This window comes from Lonchura striata, chromosome 9, assembly GCF_046129695.1.
Source record: "Lonchura striata isolate bLonStr1 chromosome 9, bLonStr1.mat, whole genome shotgun sequence".
Classification (NCBI taxonomy): domain Eukaryota; kingdom Metazoa; phylum Chordata; class Aves; order Passeriformes; family Estrildidae; genus Lonchura; species Lonchura striata.
This window is the reverse complement of record NC_134611.1, coordinates 4,787,576-4,806,902: the sequence shown is the minus strand read 5'-3', so window position 1 is coordinate 4,806,902 and position 19,327 is coordinate 4,787,576. Positions and strand designations below refer to the sequence as shown.

The window sequence follows — 19,327 nt, the reverse complement described above, 5'->3', positions numbered from 1 at the left end:
ACCAGAGTCCTGATTTTAATGCTGCCTATGAAGGGAATGGCCCTTCCCAGCCTCATCCCTCCGTTCCCAGCATGGCTCCACCACCATCCCAACCTGTCCCTCTGCCCCAGGCTGTCCAAGTGCCCTCCCGGCAGGAGCACGGGGCCAAAAACATCTCCCAGACGTGTCCCAGGGCTGAGGAACCTCTGTCCCAGAGACTCCTCAAAGGTCAGCACTGGGAAGGGCAGCGGCGAAGGGAAGATGGAAGGTGCTGCTGGAAACAGAACTTGTGGAGGTGTCTGCATGGAGCTGATTTTTTATATATTGGGGGGGAAAAGCGAGAAAAGCAGAGACTGCTGGGGTTTGACCTGGGAAGAGCTGGAGACAGAGCTCCTGGCAGCCACAGCTCAGCTCCCTGGCCCCCAGAGCCACCAAAGTCTCCCCACCCAGAGCTGTGTCCCCTCCTGGCAGCATCTCCTCAACCCCAGCAGGGTTTGTCCCCAAACAAAGCCACCATTGTTTCTCCTAAAGCCACCAAGGCACGTCCCCACAGAGCTGTGTCCCTTCCTGCCAGCATCTCCTCAACCCTCAGCGGGGTTTGTCCCCCCCAGAGCCACCAAGGTGTGTCCCCCAGAGCTGTGTCCCCTTCTGGAGAGCAGCTCCTCAACCCCCAGTGGGGTTTGGCTCTCCTAAAGCCACCAAAGTCCCCCTGCCCAGAGCTGTTGCCTCGTGCCAGCATCTCCTCAACCCCAGCAGCATTTGTCCCCAAACAAAGCCACCATTGTCCCTCCTAAAGCCACCAAGGTCTGTGCTCACAGAGCTTTGTCCCTCCTGCCAGCATCTCCTCAACCCCAGCAGCGTCTGTCCCCCACCAAAGCCATCATTGTCCCCACAGAGCTCTCTCCTCAACCCCAGCAGGGTTTGTCCCCTGCCAAAGCCACCATTGTCACTCCTAAAGCCACCAAGGTGTGTCCTCCACCCCCCTGAGCCGTGTCCCCTGGTGGCAGCAGCTCTGAGCTCCACAGGGTCTGTCCCCCCAGAGCCACCAAGGTGTGTCCCCCCAGAGCTGTGTCCCCTTCTGGACAGCAGCTCCCCAACCCCAGCAGCATCTGTCCCCCACCAAAGCCATCATTGTCTGTCCCCACAGAGCCACCAAGGTGTGTCCCCCCAGAGCTGTGTCCCCTTCTGGACAGCAGCTCCCCAACCCCAGCAGCATCTGTCCCCCACCAAAGCCATCATTGTCTGTCCCCACAGAGCCACCAAGGTGTGTCCCCACAGAGGTCTGTCCCTCCTGCCAGCATCTCCTCAACCCCAGCAGGGTTTGTCCCCTGCCAAAGCCACCATTGTCCCTCCTAAAGCCACCAAGGCGCATCCACACCGAGCGCTGTCCCTCCTGCCAGCATCTCCTCAACCCCAGCAGGGTTTGTCCCCCTCAAAGCCACCATTGCCCCTTCTAAAGCCACCAAGGTCTGTGCTCACAGAGCTCTGTCCCTCCTGCCAGCATCTCCTCAACCCCAGCAGGGTTTGTCTCCCCCAAAAGCCATCATTGTCCTTCCTAAAGCCACCAAGGCGCATCTGCACCGAGCGCTGTCCCTCCTGCCAGCATCTCCTCAACCCCAGCAGGGTTTGTCCCCAAACAAAGCCACCAAGGTGTGTCCCCCACCCCGCCGAGCCGTGTCCCCTGGTGGCAGCAGCTCTGAGCTCCACAGGGTCTGTCCCCCCGAGCCCCCCGGGTGTCCCCCCGGCCCCCCAGGTGTGTCCCCCCCGTCCCCGGGTGTCCCCCGGGTGTCGCCAGCACCTCTGCAGAGCAGGCTCGGGTTCTGCAGCAGGGACACCAGGCGCCGGCGCCGGCCCCGCTCGCGGCTCCTGCCGTGGCTCGGGGGAGGGATGAATCCGCTGCCTCGGCGCGTTCCTCGCGGGGGGAATTCGGGGATGCCGCCGTGCCCGTGCCCGTGCCCGTGCCCGTGCCATGCCATCCCTTCGCTCCGGGGCCGCCGCGGCGGCGATGTCCGAGTGACGGGAGCGGGGTCGTGCGGCGATCCAGGGCCGGGCCGAGCCCCGGTGCCCGGGCAGCGCTCGGGGCAGCGCGGGGGGATGCTCGCCCTGCCCGCTGTGCGCCTGGCCCGCGGGGACGATTCCCGAGCTCCGCGGCTGCCCGAAGGCTCCTCAGAGGCGGTTTTATTCCCGGCGGATCCCCCGGAGTCGGTCCGAGCTGCCGAGCATCCCAAGGACGCTCCGGACCTCCGGCGCGGGCGCTGCCCGAGCGGCGCCCCGCGACCCCCGGGAGGCGGATCGCAGCGCTGGATTCCCGGCCGTGGGAATGTGCCCGGCGCTCCCAGTCCCGCCGCGGCTCCTACATCCCGAGCGCCGGGATCGGCTCGGCTCTGCGCTCTCCTCCGCCCGACTCGCACGAATTCGGATTATTTCTGCCCGCTGGCCACTGCTTCCTAGCCTAGAAAAGGTTACATTTGCTCTCCACGGATTCTCTTGGCTCCGAGTCTCATTTCCAAATCTTTTCCCCAGCAAAAATATTCGGGAAGGAAAAAAAAAAAAAAAAGAAAAAAATTAAAAAGCACCGTTTTCCTCCGATGAGCTTAAACTCTTGCAGCTCTAAAGTCATTCACTCCGGATCCAAGGGAACTAAAGGATGAGGAATGTTCTCCTCCTTATAATAAAAAAGAGCCTTCCTGATCTTACAGCTTCTTTTCTTCTTTATTCACCAGAACCTGATCCATTAACACGGTATTTGCTCCCTTTTCCCAGAGCGCGGGGATTTAAGGCTCCTTTCTTCCCCTGATTCTGCGCTTGGCTCCAGCCCCGCCAGCAGCGGCTTCTCCCCGGGGCTCTCCAGCCTCATTCGAGCTGCTTCCAGCCATCCCTGCTCATCCCTCCACCTTCCTCCCTTCCCCAACTTCTCCGCAGCTCGCACCGGGAGGGGCGGCTCTGCCCAGTCAAACACAGAGGATTTCTCTGCTCTCGACAAATTGCTGCATTCCCAAGGAAAAAAAAAATCACAAAAAAAAAAAAAAAAAAAAAAAAAAAAAAAAAAAAGCCACCAAAACCCAGCCCCGAGTTCTGCAAGCCTTGTCCTAGGATTTGATGCAATCTGCAAATGAGAGCCTACGGAAACCACGCTAAAATTAGAGGGAGCTGAGATGAAAACCAAGGACACATCGTGGCTCTTGGAAATCTTTAAATAGGGCTTGGTACCACCTCGAGGAGCTCGGGCTGCGCTGGGCTCGCATCCACCGAAATCCCGAATTCCTTAATTGGGATTCTCAAGCGGCCCTGGCTGCTCCTGGGACCCTCTCGGGGTGCTGCGGGTGGGCTCCCGGCCCCAGCTGTGTCCCAGCGGCTTTTCCCGTGCCGATGCTCAGCCCGATGGATCCACACCCGCAGGGGAGCAGCTCCTCCTCCACCTGCCGAAAACCGTGCCCAGCCCGGTGCCAGGCGGGCCAGCCAGGACGGGCACCCTGGAGCGCGCCAGGGACGGAGCCTCGGCTCCCCCGCCGGGCAGGGGAGGGGTGTCAGCTGAATTCCAGCAGGATAAAATTCCCTGAATGCCCAGGAGGATTCACCCTTCCTGAAGCCCTGCTGTCCCTCAGTCCCCCTCCCTGACCCCAGGCCTCTCCCGGTTTGCCCCGGCTGCCCCAGGGGACGGGGCTGGCCCAGGGGATGGCACCGTGCCCACGGGGCTCGGGGGGACTCGGGGGCTGCCACCGCACGGCCCCAGCCTGTCCTGGCATGGATTGCCATGTCCTGCTGTGCTCGGGATCCCTGGAGTCTCTGCTTTAGGATCAACGCTCCCAGCAAAGCCTCACCAGGTGCAAACACCTTAAATCAGGTGATTATTCTGAATTTTGGGGGCTCTAACGGTGCTGCTGCCTTGAAATATTCCAGGAACAGCGCCCAAGCTTTTAAAATCCTTTCTGTGGGGTTTTAAACTTGAACCAATTGTGAATGCATTGTGGGAAGCAGCGAGGAATTGCTGCAGGAGCAGGGAGTGGGGGATTTGCTGCTGGGCAGGCAGCACCTTCCCAGGGATTCCAGCGCAGCCCTCCGCAGCCTTTGCTCCCGAGCTGCAGCTCCTCGGATCCACCAGGCACCCCGGAAAGCTTTTGTTACTCCAGCAAATGCTAAAATCAGTGGAATCTAACCCCCCTTTTTCAGGGAATTCACACCAACTGTGTAACAGAAGCACAGAGCAAAGCTCCTCCTCCGTGAGGTAATTAAAAAATTAAAATCGCCGCTTTATCCAAAGAAAAAGTTTTACAGATGGAATACAGGCCAAGGTTAAAGTTCACAGGGACACCGAGGTAAAGCAGCGCAGCGAGGCACCGGATGATAAAATCACTGAATTTCGGAATAATCACGGTAATTAATGATGTTTGGAGAACGAAGAGCCCTCCTCTCGCTGCGGCTGCACGCAGAGGAGGCTCCGTGACCTCCCGGGGCCCTTCCCTCTCCACGGCCAGGCACCGGGAGCGCTCCCCAGAGCGGGTCCCGCTCCCGGGGCCACCGTCCCGCCCGAGCACGCCGGGTCCCGGCTCGGCTGCTCTGCTCCTTCCCGAGCGCTGCTCTGCTCCTTCCCGAGCGCTGCTCTGCTCCTTCCCGAGCGCTGCTCTGCTCCTTCCCGAGCGCTGCTCCTTCCCCGGAGCGGCCGCAATCTGCGAGGTTGCCATGGCGAGCATCCCTCCCTCCTCCTCCTCCTCCTCCTCCGCGAGGAGCTGAGCGAGCAGATGCGGAGCAGCACAAGCCGGCGGGTTAAGTCACTTCTCTGCTCGTGGGGCGCTGAGGGAAACGCTTTGGATTTCAGCTCTTCCCAAGGATTATTCCCACCCAAGCACCTGAGGTTAAAGGCACCAACCAACGGCACGTGGCCGGAGTTTTTAGCTGGAAATCACGGGCGGACAGGAGCGAAAGGAAGGGATTTAGATGGAGTGTGGGCCACGGCAAAAATCCCCATCGGACCGTTTCCATTTCCCAAAAGCCAAGGAACTTCCAGCAGGGCTCTCCTGTCCGTGACCCTCCCCGGCCCAGCCTCCCAGGGCAAACGAGCAAAGGCGGCTCGGTGCCCTCGGCACACGCTGTCCCTCGGCAGCGACACGGACACGGACACGGGCATGGACACGGGCATGGACAGGGACACGGACACGGACACGGACAGGGACAGGGACAGGGACAGGGACAGGGACAGGGACACGGACAGGGACAGGGACACGGACACGGACACGGACACGGACACGGGCACGGACACGGACACGGGCACGGACACGGACACGGACACGGGCACGGACACGGACACGGGCACGGGCACGGACACGGACACGGACACGGACACGGGCACGGACACGGGCACGGACACGGGCACGGACACGGGCACGGGCACGGACACGCGGGCTCCGAGCGCAAGGCCCGGCTCCTGCCCAGCCTCCCCCGAATCTCCCAGCGCGGGGGGAGCCGGTGCCCATCGCCCGCTGCCCCCAGACCCCGGGCACCGCTCTGGGCACCGCGCTGGGCACCGCGCTGGGCACCGCGCTGGGCACCGGGCCGGACACAGAACGGGCCGGACACAGAACGGGCCGGGGCACGCAGCGGCAGCGCCACGCGGGACCGCGGGAGGCGGCGATGTCCCTGCGCGGAGGGAGGGAGGGAGGGAGGGAGGGAAGGAGGGATGGAGGGAGGGAGAGAGGGAGGGAGGGAGCCTCCTCCGCACCTCCCCGCGCCTCCACCGGCGCTGCGAAGGGCGCAGAATTTTCCAGGAGCCGCGCCGAGCCCGAGCGCGCCGCAGGCAGGTTGCGCGGCCGCGCCGCGGGGGCTGCGCGGGGCCGGCGGCGGCGCGCCCCGGGCGCTGCCCGCGCTCTTTGTCCTCGGCGGGGCCGCCCCGCGCCCCCTCCCCGCGCCCGGCGGCGGCCCGGGCACCCCCCGGCCCCGGCCCCGCTACTCACGGTGCAGGCGGGAGCGCGCGTCCATGCGCGGCCGAGCCGCGGTGCGGGGGCTGCCCGCGGCTGTCCCGCCGCCCGCCGCGCCGCGGAGCCCAGGGCCGGGCCCGCTCCGCCTCCGCGGGCGGCGCCCAGACACAAAGCGGCGGCGGCGGCGGCGGCGGCGGCGGCGGCGGCGGCGGCGGCGGCGGCGGCGGCGGCGGCGGCGGCGGGGCGGGTCCGGTCCCGCTGCGCGCCCGCGCTGCGCTCCGCGGCGGCGCAGGGGCGGTGCGGGGGGGCGGGACGCGGCCGCGCCCCCCCCGCGGGGCGGTGCGGAGCGGGGATGCGGGAGGATGCGGGAGGATGCGGGAGGATGCGGGAGGATGCGGGGCGGGGGATGCCGTGTGGGATGTGCGGGGGATGCGGTGCGGAGCGGAGCGCGCAGGCGGTGCCCGCGCCCGTCCCCGCCCGTCCCCGTCCCGACGGGGCGCCCCGCGCGCGGAGCATCCCCGGAGCATCCCCGGAGCATCCCCGGAGCATCCCCGGAGCATCCCCCGGCCCCCAGCCACGGCCCCGGGGCAGCTCCGGGCCGCTCATCGCTCCTTCCCACAGGAGCGGTTTCCTCACCCGGGCCAAGGTGCGGGAAGGGCTCGCAGCCTCCCGGGAGCAGTGCTGGGCACAGCTCGGTGTCCCCTGCGGGCTGCGGTGTCACGGGCCACGGGCTAAACCCGCGGGGGTCATGGGGAACCCCCGGCAGGGACCCGAGGCTGCCCTGCTGTCCTCCATCCCCGCGGCACAGAGCAGGGCACGCCCGTGCCTGTGCCACCCTGTGCCACCCTGTGCCACCCTGTGCCACCCTGTGCCACCCTGCCCGCTGTCGCTGTGTGACCTGCAGCGACCCTGGGAACCCTCCGGGGCTCTCGGAGACACAGAACGCGTTGGGCTGGGAGGGACCTTAAAGCTCACCTCGTTCCAGCCCTGCCGCGGCTGGGACACCTCCTGCCACAGCCCTGCCCGCGGCTGGGCTCCTGCAGCCTCTCCTGGTGGCCCTCGGAGCAGCTGGGCCAGCAGCAAGTCCTGGAGCTGCTCAGCTCCCTTCTGTGTTCCCAAAGGCAGCAAAGCCGGCCCTGCTCCTGCCGTGTCCCATTCTGGGGCTCCGGGGCAGCCACTGCCACCCACGGGTGCTGGCAGGCCTGGCGGTGACACGGGGTGGCCGCAGGGACACGGTGACATCACAGCTCTGTGCTGATGTTCCTGAAAAACACCAAGATTCTGAAGGGCACAAAGGAACTGGAAAACCCCTGGAAGAGCCGAGTTCTTATTGAGAAAATAGAGACTTTTCTTCCCTGAAAAGACAAATGTGGAGAGGGAGGAACACAGGGATGTGCCAGGGGGAGGTGGGAACCAAACCCCCCAAGCCTGGAGCTGGCAAGGCCAAGGCTGGAGCTGTGGAACTGAAACCCTCAATTCCCATCACCTCACACCAGTTCCACAGTGGTTCCACCGACTCCAGCAAACAGGAAAAGCAAGGGCAGCAAAGAGCAGGCCAGAACAGTGAGGAATGTGGGTTCCAGAGAATCCAGAGAACTGTGAGGAATGTGGGTTCCAGAGAATCCAAAGAACTGTGAGGAATGTGGGTTCCAGAGAATCCAAAGAACTGTGAGGAATGTGGGTTCCAGAGAATCCAGAGAACTGTGAGGAATGTGGGTTCCAGAGAATCCAGAGAAATGTGAGGAATGTGGGTTCCATGAACAGTGAGGAATGTGGGTTCCAGAGAATCCAAAGAACAATGAGGAATGTGGGTTCCAGAGAATCCAGAGAACTGTGAGGAATGTGGGTTCCAGAGAATCCAGAGAACTGTGAGGAATGTGGGTTCCAGAGAATCCAGGGAACTGTGAGGAACGTGGGTTCCAGAGAACTGTGAGGAATGTGGGTTCCAGAGAATCCAGAGAACTGTGAGGAATGTGGGTTCCAGAGAATCCAGAGAACTGTGAGGAATGTGAGCTCCAGGGAACAGTGGGAAATGTGGGTTCCAGCACCTCCTGAGCTCTGCTGAGGCAGAGCTCCAGCTGGGCAGTGGAACAAGTCCCTAAGCTGGGCTTTGCCTCTGCTCTTCCATGCATTTCCCCTTTCCTGCTCTGGGCCTGGCTGCATTAGAACAATGAAATTCTTTCAGCAAATTTCCCAGGAAAGCTGGATGTGTTCCCTAGAAGCGTTCTGCAGGTTTGGGCTCAGAAGGGTCTGGTCAAGTCCAGCTGGGAAGAAGGGGGGTGAATCAAAGCAGCACATAGATAACCCTGAAATAAAGATATTTTTATTCCCCATTTTTTTAAAGTCTGGACTATAGAGAGAAGGACTGGTTTTAAGGACTCAGCTCCTTCTGTTCAATAAATGGTGGAGCTGCACAGCTTTGAACATTTTCCCTTTAGAACTCCCAATATATTTTTTCCCTCTGGTTTCACCAAGTTCACTCAAGTACTACTTGAAGTATTCCCGGACAAAGCTGATCTCCAATTTTGGAGCCTTTCCTTGTGGGGTTGAGAGGAGGGGATGAGGCATGGCCCTGGTGCCACAGGCACAAGGGGGGTTCAGGTGGCAAAGAATTGAGCTGGGCAGGAGGGATCTGCCAGGCTCTGCCCAAAATGGCCAATGGGTTTGGGAATTTTGATTGAGGCAGAATTTAGGAGATGAAAAACGGGAGTGGAAAAGGAAGGAAAATCTTTGTGGAAACCCAAAAAGCAGCCGGGTGCTGCCCTCCCCCCTCAGCCCCAGTGTGGATAATTGTCACTGTCCATGGGGAATTGCTGGAGCTGTTCCACCAGGATGACACTGGAATAACTTGGGGTATTTGCATCCCTGTACTAAAGCTAATTTGGGGAAAAGTTCCTTTTTTCTGGAGCGATGACATCATCAGGCTGGACCTGCAAAAATGATAACTCTTAAACCTGGAACAGCAAATTTCTTCTTTTAACACTGAAATGATTGCATTTCTATCATCTGGAAGAACCTCAAAAACCTGTTTTAAAATGTAACAACCGGGGAGATTGAACTGCTCCCTCTTCCCTGTCTCACAAAAGGACAGAGGAATTCAGGAGAGGAGCTGGGACCATCCCGATCTCCTGCTCTGGGATGTGCCCTGGGACAGCGGGAGGTGTCCCTGCTGCAGTGAGATGAGCTTCAAGGTCCTTCTGACCAAACCAGTCTGGGATTTCGTGGTTCCATGAGCACCCCGGGCGCCACTGGGATGTCCAGTGCTGGCCACAGAGCTCAGGAACGCTGCCAGAAGAATCCCCGCTCCAATTTCCATTCTCGCCTTGCCGGGACCTGGAGATCAGGCGGCGTCAAAACCCTCCCCCGGCATTTCAGTCCCTCCCTGGAGCAGCTGAGCTCTCCGGGTTTACACACAAAAAGTGTTTCAATCCCTGCTTGCAGCTGCCTCTCAGACGCACAATTCCCTCTCAGCTCCCCAAATCCAGGCGCGGCTCTCGCAGCCGGAGCTGCCGTCTGAAGAGCAGCTGAAGGTCACTGCCAGCTGCTGTGCCAGCGTGGGGGCAGCAGCATTGCAGAGCCCCCCTGCTGCAGGGCTGCCGGGCTGCCAGGGCAGGATATGGCACTGCCAGGGCTGCCAGGGCAGGATATGGCACTGCCAGGGCTGCCAGGGCAGGATATGGCACTGCCAGGGCTGCCAGGGATGCTCCGGAGCCCGGGCAGAGCTCTGCTCGGAGCACAGAGCCGGGGAAGGGAATTCTGTCCCTGCCCTGCTGCAGGGATGCTCCGGAGCCCGGGCAGAGCTCTGCTCGGAGCTCAGAGCATCCCGGGGCAGGGAATCCTCTCCCTGCCCTGCTGCAGGGATGCTCCGGAGCCCGGGCAGAGCTCTGCTCGGAGCTCAGAGCATCCCGGGAAGGGAATTCTGTCCCTGCCCTGCTGCAGGGATGCTCCGGAGCCCGGGCAGAGCTCTGCTCGGAGCACAGAGCATCCCGGGAAGGGAATTCTGTCCCTGCCCTGCTGCAGGGATGCTCCGGAGCCCGGGCAGAGCTCTGCTCGGAGCACAGAGCATCCCGGGGCAGGGAATCCTCTCCCTGCCCTGCTGCAGTGGCTGCACGCTGCAGCAGCGTGTGGCACAGCAGCTGCGGGCTGTGCAGCAGCAGCGGAGCCTCTGTCGGGCCAGGCTGGAACGGGCTCCCTCCTTTCCTCTCTCACGTCCTCTGACCTGCGGGGCACCGGAGCTTTCTCGGCCTCTGGAACGGGACCGCGGGGCTGAGGGGCAGCCCCGGGCAGCCCCCGGCCCCGGAGCACGCCAGTCCCGCCGGGAAGGGGAAAGCAGGGATGCCAGTCCCGCTGTGCCCGCTGTGCGCGGCTGCGGCCACGGGCGGAGGCGGTGCCCGGCTCTGCTGGGATGTGCCTGGGGCTCCGTGCGGTTTTAAGGGTCTGGAGCATCCTGAAGGTCCCTTCCCAGCTGGACACGGGAATGGCACCAAGGAGAGCTCCAGGGCAGCTCCCGGAGCCGGCCCGGCGCAAACCTCCCCGACAGCCGCAGCACAGCGGCTGCTCCGGGTTCCCCTGCTCTGGGCTTCACTGCCGCGCTCACTCCGGGTTTAAACACCCGCGAAATGCCAGTTCCACCCGCAGCACTCTGCCCGGGACACGCCTTCCATCCTTTCCCCTCCAAGCCCCGCTTCCCTGCCTGCTGGATGGAGGATGTGGAGCTGGATGGAGAGCCCCAAACCTCCCTGGATGCGCTGGATGGAGGATGTGGAGCTGGATGAAGAGCCCCAAACCTCCCTGGATGTGCTGGATGGAGGAGATTTTAGCAAGTTTGGGTACTCCTGGGAGTGCATTTTAGCAGAAACTGCTGGAGATTTGCTTTAAGCTGGAAGAGGGAAGGAAGGGATGGGATATTGGGAAGGAGTTATCCCCCGGGAGGGTGGGCAGGGCTGGCATGGAATTCCCAGAGCAGCTGGGGCTGCCCCTGGATCCCTGGCAGTGCCCAAGGCCAGGCTGGATGGGCTTGGAGCACCTGGGACAGCGGGAGGTGGCACTGGATGGGTTTGAGGTGCCTCCCGTGATCCCAAGGGCCCTGTCCCGCTGGGTTTAGCGCCCGTTGGATCAGAGACTGAGCAAACTCCCATTTTTTGGTCTATTACCCTCTTAGCATTTAAAAATAGAGCTGTTACTAAGCAATGGCAGCGAGGAGAAAGCCAAGCCTATGGAGGAGCATTCCTGGGAACAGGTATTTTTCCCAGCCCAAGTGCTGTAAGCACTGTGGGATGAGGAGCTGTGAATCAGAGCCTGCCCCCATTCCCTCCCTCCCATCCCCACTGCTGCTCTCCCATCACCCCCAAACCGGTGGCAGCGGCACCAGGAGCTGTTTGTTCTCACTCCGCCTCGCTTTGCGGGCCAGGTTTTCCAGATTTTCCACACATCTTTCCAAAATAAAAGAGACAATAAGTGGGATGATCTTCTCATGGGGTGGGGGAACCATGGGGGCGAGAGCTGCAGGGGTCCAAGCAGTGGCAAGGCCAGCCCTGCCCCGTGTCCCCAAGTGCCACATCCACAGGGCTTTGGGATCCCTCCAGGGATGAGGGACCCAGCACCCGCTGCTTCTCCGGCTCCCTTCCCTTCCTGGGGCTCCGTGTCCCTGGACAAAGCCAAGAGCAGCACCGGCGGACGAGGGAAATTTATGGAATTAATAAAAAGATGGACAGAAATTGGAAAAATAGCTGTAATTTTCCTACATGGGCTCAAATCCCTTATGGATTTATGGCAGCAGAAATTTTTGCAGTGGGTTTTTAGGGCTGGATTTGGGATAAAGTCTCTTCTGACGGGGTTAGAATAAGGCAGAAATTCTCATTAAATACAAGAAGTGACATTTTCAATTAAGCAAGAGGAAGAAAGCAGCAGAGAATTGATTGGCCTGCTCCAGAAAATGGGGAAAATGTCATAAAAAATGGGAAGATGCAGCTGGAGAAGCCTGGGTATTAAGAATCCCACTCATACATTGAAATTATCCAAAGGAATGATGGATTTGTCCCAAATCCAGGCTCTTCTGTGTCAAAATAATTGGGAATGCAGCAGTGGAGAGGCAGAGCTTGGCTTTGCCCACGTGCAGCCGTGGCCGTGTGGGAGGGGGAGGCTCAGCCCATCCCAACAGTTCTTTGGGAATCTCGATTTCAGCAGCAGGATTCCAGATCTCTGCCCCCCGTTGAATGGAGGATTTGGGATTTGAGGCTGGAATTAGGGAGCTTCAGGAGCCACGTGTGCAGGGCTGGGAGCCAGTGAGATGTGATGGCTTTGTGTGCTCCAGGAGCAGCTCCCCTTGGACTGGGAAAAGGTGAGGAAAACTGGGATGAGCAAATCCTTGCCCAGTCCAATCCCTCCATCTCCCTTTGGCAGCCAGCAGGGATGGGGCTTTTTTCCTGGGAGGTCCCTGGGTTCAACTTGGAGGCTGCAGCTTAGAGGGGAGGGTGAATGTTCTTAACCCTTCTGTTTGCTCCAAAGGGCTCCAAAATTTGGGAATAGGGAATGGCAGGAAGACACGGAAGGGGTGAGCTCTTTGTCCAAACCGTGTTGCTTCCCAAGAAGCTGCTGAGGGACGAGCCAGAGCCCAAGGGTGGAGCAGGAGCCAGGGGGGCTGGAAAAGCAGGGATGGAGCTGCTCCTCACAGGGAAGGTGGGAAAACAGCCAGGAAAGGATCCCGGGCTCCCATGGAAGTTTGCTGCTGGAAATCCATGCTGGATTTCACATCCCTGCACAGCCCAGGAGCCACTGTCCTGGTGCTGGAATTCTGCTCCATCCCAGAACAGGGATCTCCCAAATCCCACATCCCCTCCAATCCCAGCAGCCAGGAGCTCCTCTCCTGGTGCTGGAATTCTGCTCCATCCCAGAACAGGGATCTCCCCAAATCCCTCATCCCCTCCAATCCCAGCAGCCAGGAGCTCCTCTCCCTGTGCTGGAATTCTGCTCCATCCCAGAACAGGGATCTCCCAAATCCCACATCCCCTCCAATCCCAGCAGCCAGGAGCTCCTCTCCCTGTGCTGGAATTCTGCTCCATCCCAGAACAGGGATCTCCCAAATCCCACATCCCCTCCAATCCCAGCAGCCAGGAGCTCCTCTCCTCTGGCACCCAGGGGCTGCTCCGAGCTCTGGGTTCTGCCCAGCTCTGCTCTTTCCCTGTTTGGCCAAAGCAAAACCTGTTTAATTCCCCCACAAAGTGACTAAACCACATTTCCCTCTCTTGGAGCTCCCGACTTCCTTCACATCCCGAATCCAGCAGCGGAGCTGCCGAAGGAGCAGGGAGGAAGACGCTGCCTCCTCTACCCCGAACAGAGCCCAGTTAAAGTTTCTGTGCTCAGCTGCTGCTTCAAAGCTCCAGCTCGGTGATCCTGGAGGCCTTTTCCACCCTAAAGAATTCCCTGATCCTGCCTTTCTCTCCGACTGCCTTTGCTGAGTTTTTCATTGCCCTGGCAAGGCTCCGGAGCTACCTTGGGGTTGGGTTATGGAATGTGGCTGCTCCCTGCCCAGCCAGAGAGCCCCAGGAGCTCTTCCCAAGCCAGGAGATGGATTTGGTGGGATCCCCATCTCCCCTGGCTCATCCTCATCCATGCAGGGTGCTGCTGCGTTCCCCTTCCCGAAGATCCCTGGATTTTTCTTCCCCCTCCACAGAGGACTCAGCCCTCCATAATTTATAGCCAACCTTTCTTGTCCATGCTCTAGGACAGGCACTGCAAAAAAAAAAAAAATCCTAAAAAATTTATTTTCTGCAGGAAAAAATAGCAAGTGGCTGTGGAAGGAGTGGTGCCTGCAGCAGCTGCTCCCTGCTCCCAGGCTGGCACGGGGGAGCCTCGACTTCCACCTCCTCTTCTGCTGATCCAGTGCTTCCATAAAATTCCACCCTGGGCTCTGCAGCCTCTGCTAGGGAGGGAATCCCTCAGTGAGGGGGTGAATCCCGTGGATCCAGTGAGGCTCCCCCATCCTGCAGGGAATGAGGGGGATCCAGCCTTCCCCCCCAAGGGCACAGCCTTCCCACAGGGAGTTTCCCAAAATTCCGTTTCCATGCGGCAGCATCGTAGAATCCTGGATGGATTTCTGGTGGGACATCCCATCCCTCCCCTGCCATGGCAGGGACACCTCCCACTGTGCCAGGGTACTCCAAGCCTCATCCAGCCTGGCCTTGGGCACTGCCAGGGATCCAGGGGCAGCCCCAGCTGCTCTGGGAATTCCATCCCAGGGAACAATTCCCAATTCCCAATGTCCCATCCATCCCTGCCTCTGGCAGTGAAGCCATTCCCTGTGTCCTGTCCCTCCATCCTTGTCCCCAGCCCCTCTCCAGCTCTCCTGGAGCCCCTCCAGGGGCTGAATCCCAAAGACTCCAAAGCGAAGGGACCCAGGACACATTTGGAGGAGGAGGATTTGTTTCCAAACACACGGAAGTGCATCCAATGCTTTTTCTATCCCTTTTCTTTGGCATGGAGAGAGCAGGAGGTGCCCGTGCGGAGGATCTCTGTGGGCTCAGGCCAGGAGCTCCACAGGAGCTCCACAGGACCCAGCTCTGCAGTGGGATGTGATCCCTGCCCAGGATGGCTCCCAGCCTCCGCTTGTTTTTCGCCGCCGGTGCTGCAGGAGCTGCAGGGACGTGGGTTTGTTAAAATTCAGCTCAGCCCATCCTCCCTGACAACCGAGGGAGACAGGGGAGGCTGGGAGAGCTCCACGCCGCTGAATCATCCGGCTCTCCTGCAGGAGACACTCCTTCCCTGGAAGGGACAGGGAAAATCGCAGCCACTCCTCTGGTGAATGGCACAGCAGGGGAAGGGGTCCGTTCCTGCTTTCCCCTCCCCAGCCCCGCCGAAGGACGTGGCTGGATGGAATTCCTCCTCTTTCCGTGCTTGGCCAGGCCAAGGGCAGGGGTTTGGCTCCGATCTCCATGGAGGAATTGGAGCAGCAGTTCCCTCCAGGAGGCCACGGCTGGGATGGATGGGATGGAATTCCCAGGGATAAAGGCGTGGCCCTGCCCTGCCCACATCCCTGCGATGCCCAAGGCCAGCTGCATGGACCTTGCAGCAACCTGGGACAGTGGAGGGTGTCCCTGCCCATGGCAAAGGTGTAAACAAAATGAGCTTTAAGGTCCTTCCCAGTTCCAGCCCGTTCTGGGATCCCAGCAGTGCAAACGGCGCTTCCCAAGACCATTCTTTTGAAGGCTGGAATGTTTCGCATTTTCTGTGTTGAATATTTGAACAATTCTTTAATCTCAGCGGGTTGGTTGCGTAAGAACATCCAAGGAAAATCCATGGCTTAGCAAACAAACATATGGAAAGAAGGGTTTGGAGAAGTTTCTCCTGGTTAATTACATTTACTAATTTCTTTCCAGCTTCTCTGGTTTCCTTATGGATTCAAGAGGTGCTGATGAGGCAGAAAGCACCGGGGAAGGAGCAGTGGAATTTGCAGAAGGTGCTGCTTGCTCCTGAGGGAAGGAGGATGGAGGGTGGCCCAGGGGTGATGTGCCCAGGGACACTCTGGAACCCAAAGCCATAAAGGCTGGGAATGGGATGAAGCACCCGGCCCTTGGCTCGGTGCAAATCCATTATCTCATCCTGGCCCAAAAATAACCACTCCAAATTATTCCGAGCTCTGCACAGGCTTCTGCTTCCTCCTCACACTTAGTCATAAAGCCTTTAATCAATATTAATGTTGTCAGCCCAGGCACGTTCCTGCCTTGTGCAGAGCAGCCCAGCACGGAGCTTTCTCCAGGGAAAGCGTGGATCCTGCCGTGGATGGAGGTGTGGGGCTGTTCCTTGGCTCACGGCCATGGAGAAAGCTCCTTCTCCCCTTCCCCTGCCTCTGCCCTGTCGGAACTCAAAATGTCCCTCAGACATTTTTGGAGGTTCCAGGCCTTGGTCAGAAGCATTTGAGACCCTGGCAGGCAGCTGGACACAGCTGTGATTTTGGGTTTGAGCCATGGAATGAGTTACCAACTTTGGAGGTGGAACGAGCAGTCACAAAAGGTTAGATGGGATAGTAAAAGTAGTTACAAAGTAGAGGGGAAATTTTTTTAGTATTGTACAGGGGGGTTTTAGCACCTGTACAGGGGGGTTTTCACTTTGTACATGGGGGTCAGAAGTTCTAAGATGGAGGAAAGTGGGCTGACCCTGTCCTTCTTCTTCTTCTTCCTCACCTCCATGTTCTTGGTGATGTTAGCACTCACAGATTGGTTTAGAGTAGAAAAGCACTTTGTAATATAGGTAGTAGGTATTGGGGAAAACTATAAACATGGAACACGTAATATATCATATAAAAGATAGCAGCAGCCCTGGGCGGGGAGAGAAGAAGAAGACAGCAAACAGAGGATGTCAGGGTGTGTGTGTGCCTCTGCCAGAGCTGCTGAGCAAACTGCAGCAGCCTGAGAAGAAAATCTTTTAGATAATTCACAAGAAACTGCCTTGAGACCGAACAACAAGAGCCTGTGGAGTTTTTTCTTTGGAATCATGGGTTGGAGGAGGAATTCCACCACCACATGGGACCCCAGAATAAGGCCGGGGTTCCCCCACTACCCCACAATGACTGTCACACCCCACTGGCACTGGGGCACCTCTGCCCCCTCCCTCATGGAGAGAACCCAGAGCGCCCAACGCCCACCTTGGACCGAGCTGGGAGGAGTTTGTTCGAATCCCTGGAAAAGTCTGGGAATCCTCCAAGCCCCGGAGGTGGCACCTGCGTGGCCCTGTGGGGGTGAAGGCACATTTGTAATGCATCCCCCCACAGGGTGCAGAGCCCAGCTCAAACAGGGATTCATTCCTTCCCAGATTCCTTCCCGGCTGTAAATCACAAATTGGTACCTGCTCCGCTCTCCTGATCCACCAGTAATAGTTTAATGCCACTATTAATCAATATTAATTATTCATGGAGTGCTTGTGCACTTAAGGAAATGAATGGCCTGGGACTGGCTGAGTGGCAGTGTTGGATTTCCAGTGGTGATCTCCCAATTAATTGGGAGATGCTTTCCATGCACAAAAGCAAAGAGTGCATCCCATTAATTTTTGATGGGAAAAAAAAATTCCAGACATCAATTTACGATTAATATTAAACTGGCAGTGAATAAACATTCCATCAAAATGAAACAGGACTGTTCACGTGGGCACGGCTGCTGTGTTTACTCTCCTGCCAGCCCGTTGGGATAAAAGCATGGAAATCCCTTGGGCAGAGGGAGCTGGGCTCCCTCGCTGCTCCGCTGGGGCGGCAGGAGCACAGCCTGCCCCACCAAACACTTCTGGGATGGGCTGGCTTGGAAGTCACCTTGAAGTCATTCCAGCTCCATGCCATGGGCAGGGACACCTCCCACTGGACAGGCTGAATTCCCAGGGAACAATTCCCAATTCCCAATATCTGGTGCTGGGAGCCATTCCCTGTGTCCTGTCCCTCCATCCTTGTCCCCAGTCCCTCTCCAGCTCTCCTGGAGCCCCTCCAGGCCCTGTAGGGGCTCTGAGCTCTCCCTGGGAGCTTTTCCCACCAGCAGGACCCGAAGAGCTGCAGCTCCAGAGATCTGAGGGATGGAGGGAGCAGCAGGAGAAACCCAGGGAGTTTCAGGAGTGGGCAGGAGCTGCGGATCCATCCTCGGGAACTGCTGCAGGTGAAGCAGCACCAGAAATGACAAAGTGGGGAACACGAGAGGAGGAGGAGGAGGAGGGGGAAAAACCATTGGGATGATGAAATAATCGGGCAAGGGAGATGCTGCTTGCCCTCCCCTGCCCTGGAGATCAGGAGTCAGGATGTCAGGAGTGCAGCCATGGGGCCTGGAGAGGCTGGAACGGGTCTGAGTCACCCAGGAGTGGGACACCCCAGCACCTCAGAAAATGGGAATAGCCTCAAATTCTGGCTGTTTTAGCAGCAGGAGTGGATCCTGGAACCACCTCCCCATCCCAAAAACAGCCCACGGGGAGCTCCAGAGCCAGGGCAGCTGCAGGCAGGGGCTGGTGGCCAGAGCTGTCCGAGCTGGGGCTCCTGAGGGTCCCATCCACAGCCCCAGGAGTCCTGGAATGGTTTGGCTGGAAGGGCCCTTCCAGCTGCCTCTGCCCCATGGGCAGGGACAATTCCTGGGTGCCCAGCTTCCCTGGCATCCTGCTTCCCTGGCGTCCTGCTTCCCTGGCATCCTGCTCCATCCCTCCATCCCTCCCTGCAGCCCTCTGGCCATTGGGAAAGCTCTGCCTGCCCTTCCCCTTGGGCTCCACCAGATTCCTTGGAACTCAAAGGGGAATTAAAGCCAAGCATTCCAACAAATCTGCATTTCTTCCCCATGGGCAAATCTGCATTTCTTCCCCATGGGCATGAGGAGCTGGGGAATTCAATCCTTCCTCGGGAAGAGCAGCAGTGGTGGCAGAGGTCAGGAAAAAAGCTATTAAAAAAATCTGTGAGTGGTGTGAAATGGGAACAGGGACCTGGATCTAAACGTGAGGTTAAGGACAGGAACAGGAAAAGAATTTGGAGGGAAAAAATACCTTTATAGAGCATGGGAAGTATAAAAACTGTGAACAAGTAAAGGAGAGCAAAAGGGGAGTAAAAGAGAGCAAAGGCCACCGTGTCACCAGCCCCCCTGGGGACGAGTCCAGGGTGTTCCAAGAGCAAAGGGATGGAGGGAAGGAGGGAGGGTGGAAGCTTCAGGTGCTTTGGCTCAACTTTAGATGTGTGGAAGTTCTGGAAAGTAGAGCAAGACATCAAATAAAGCCGTGCCCAGGTGAGCAGGAGCGAGCCGTGCCCCAGCCCAGGCTGCTGGAAGAGGAGAAAAGTCCGAATTTCCCTTGAGCAGTGGAGGACACGGTGGGTAAAGGCCGGGATTTTCGGGGTTCCTCAGGCATGAGGAAGGCTCTGGAGCTGCCCAGCTTTGCAGACTCTTCCTGCCCCCAGACCTGAGCGGGGGCGCGAGGCCTCAGCGCTTCCAGGGACGCTGAGCTGGGAACCCTGGAGCCGCTCCGGAGGATCATTCCCAAAAATCAGCTGGGCAGGGCAGCCCTGGGGTGATGCCAAGGGAGGGTCCTGCTCCTGCAGCCCATCCCCTGCCACGCTGCTCCTGCTTTTTCCTGGAGCGAGGAACCAGCCAGGCCTCCCCAGCACCTTGGGTGCAGCCACAGCAAAAACACGTCCCACCCTTGAGTCCTTCCTGCTGGAGATCAGTTTCATTGACAGATTCTGACATTTTCCTCCCCATTTTTTTTTTTTTTACACTAAATTTTCTGTCAGGTTTTATTTTTAAACCTGTGGAACCCACATAACCTGACTTTAAAAAGAATTTAAATATATACACACACACACACACACACACACACACGTATATATATATAAATTGTATTTTTATATCTTATCTATTATATATAACTCTATATTAAATATAGAATTTTATATAAATATAAAAAGAAATTTATATACACGTATTTTTATATAC

General features: G+C 58.6%; 1 protein-coding gene across 5 annotated transcripts in view; it reads right to left on the bottom strand.

The window, feature by feature from the left end:
- LRRC7 (leucine rich repeat containing 7) overlaps nt 1-6,006 on the bottom strand; it is a 98,507-nt gene extending 92,501 nt beyond the window's left edge. For 2 of the 5 annotated variants that reach the window (XM_077785298.1, XM_021535602.2), the window contains exon 1: nt 5,928-6,006. In XM_077785298.1, the coding sequence (XP_077641424.1) occupies nt 5,928-5,952 (25 nt within the window). In that variant the 5' untranslated portion in view covers nt 5,953-6,006. Of the gene's footprint in view, nt 1-1,777; nt 3,001-5,927 lie in introns of those variants that run through there. The other 3 variants (XM_021535601.3, XM_021535603.3, XM_031505576.2) reach the window with 3 other exon arrangements.
- Nucleotides 6,007-19,327: the final 13,321 nt, after the last annotated feature.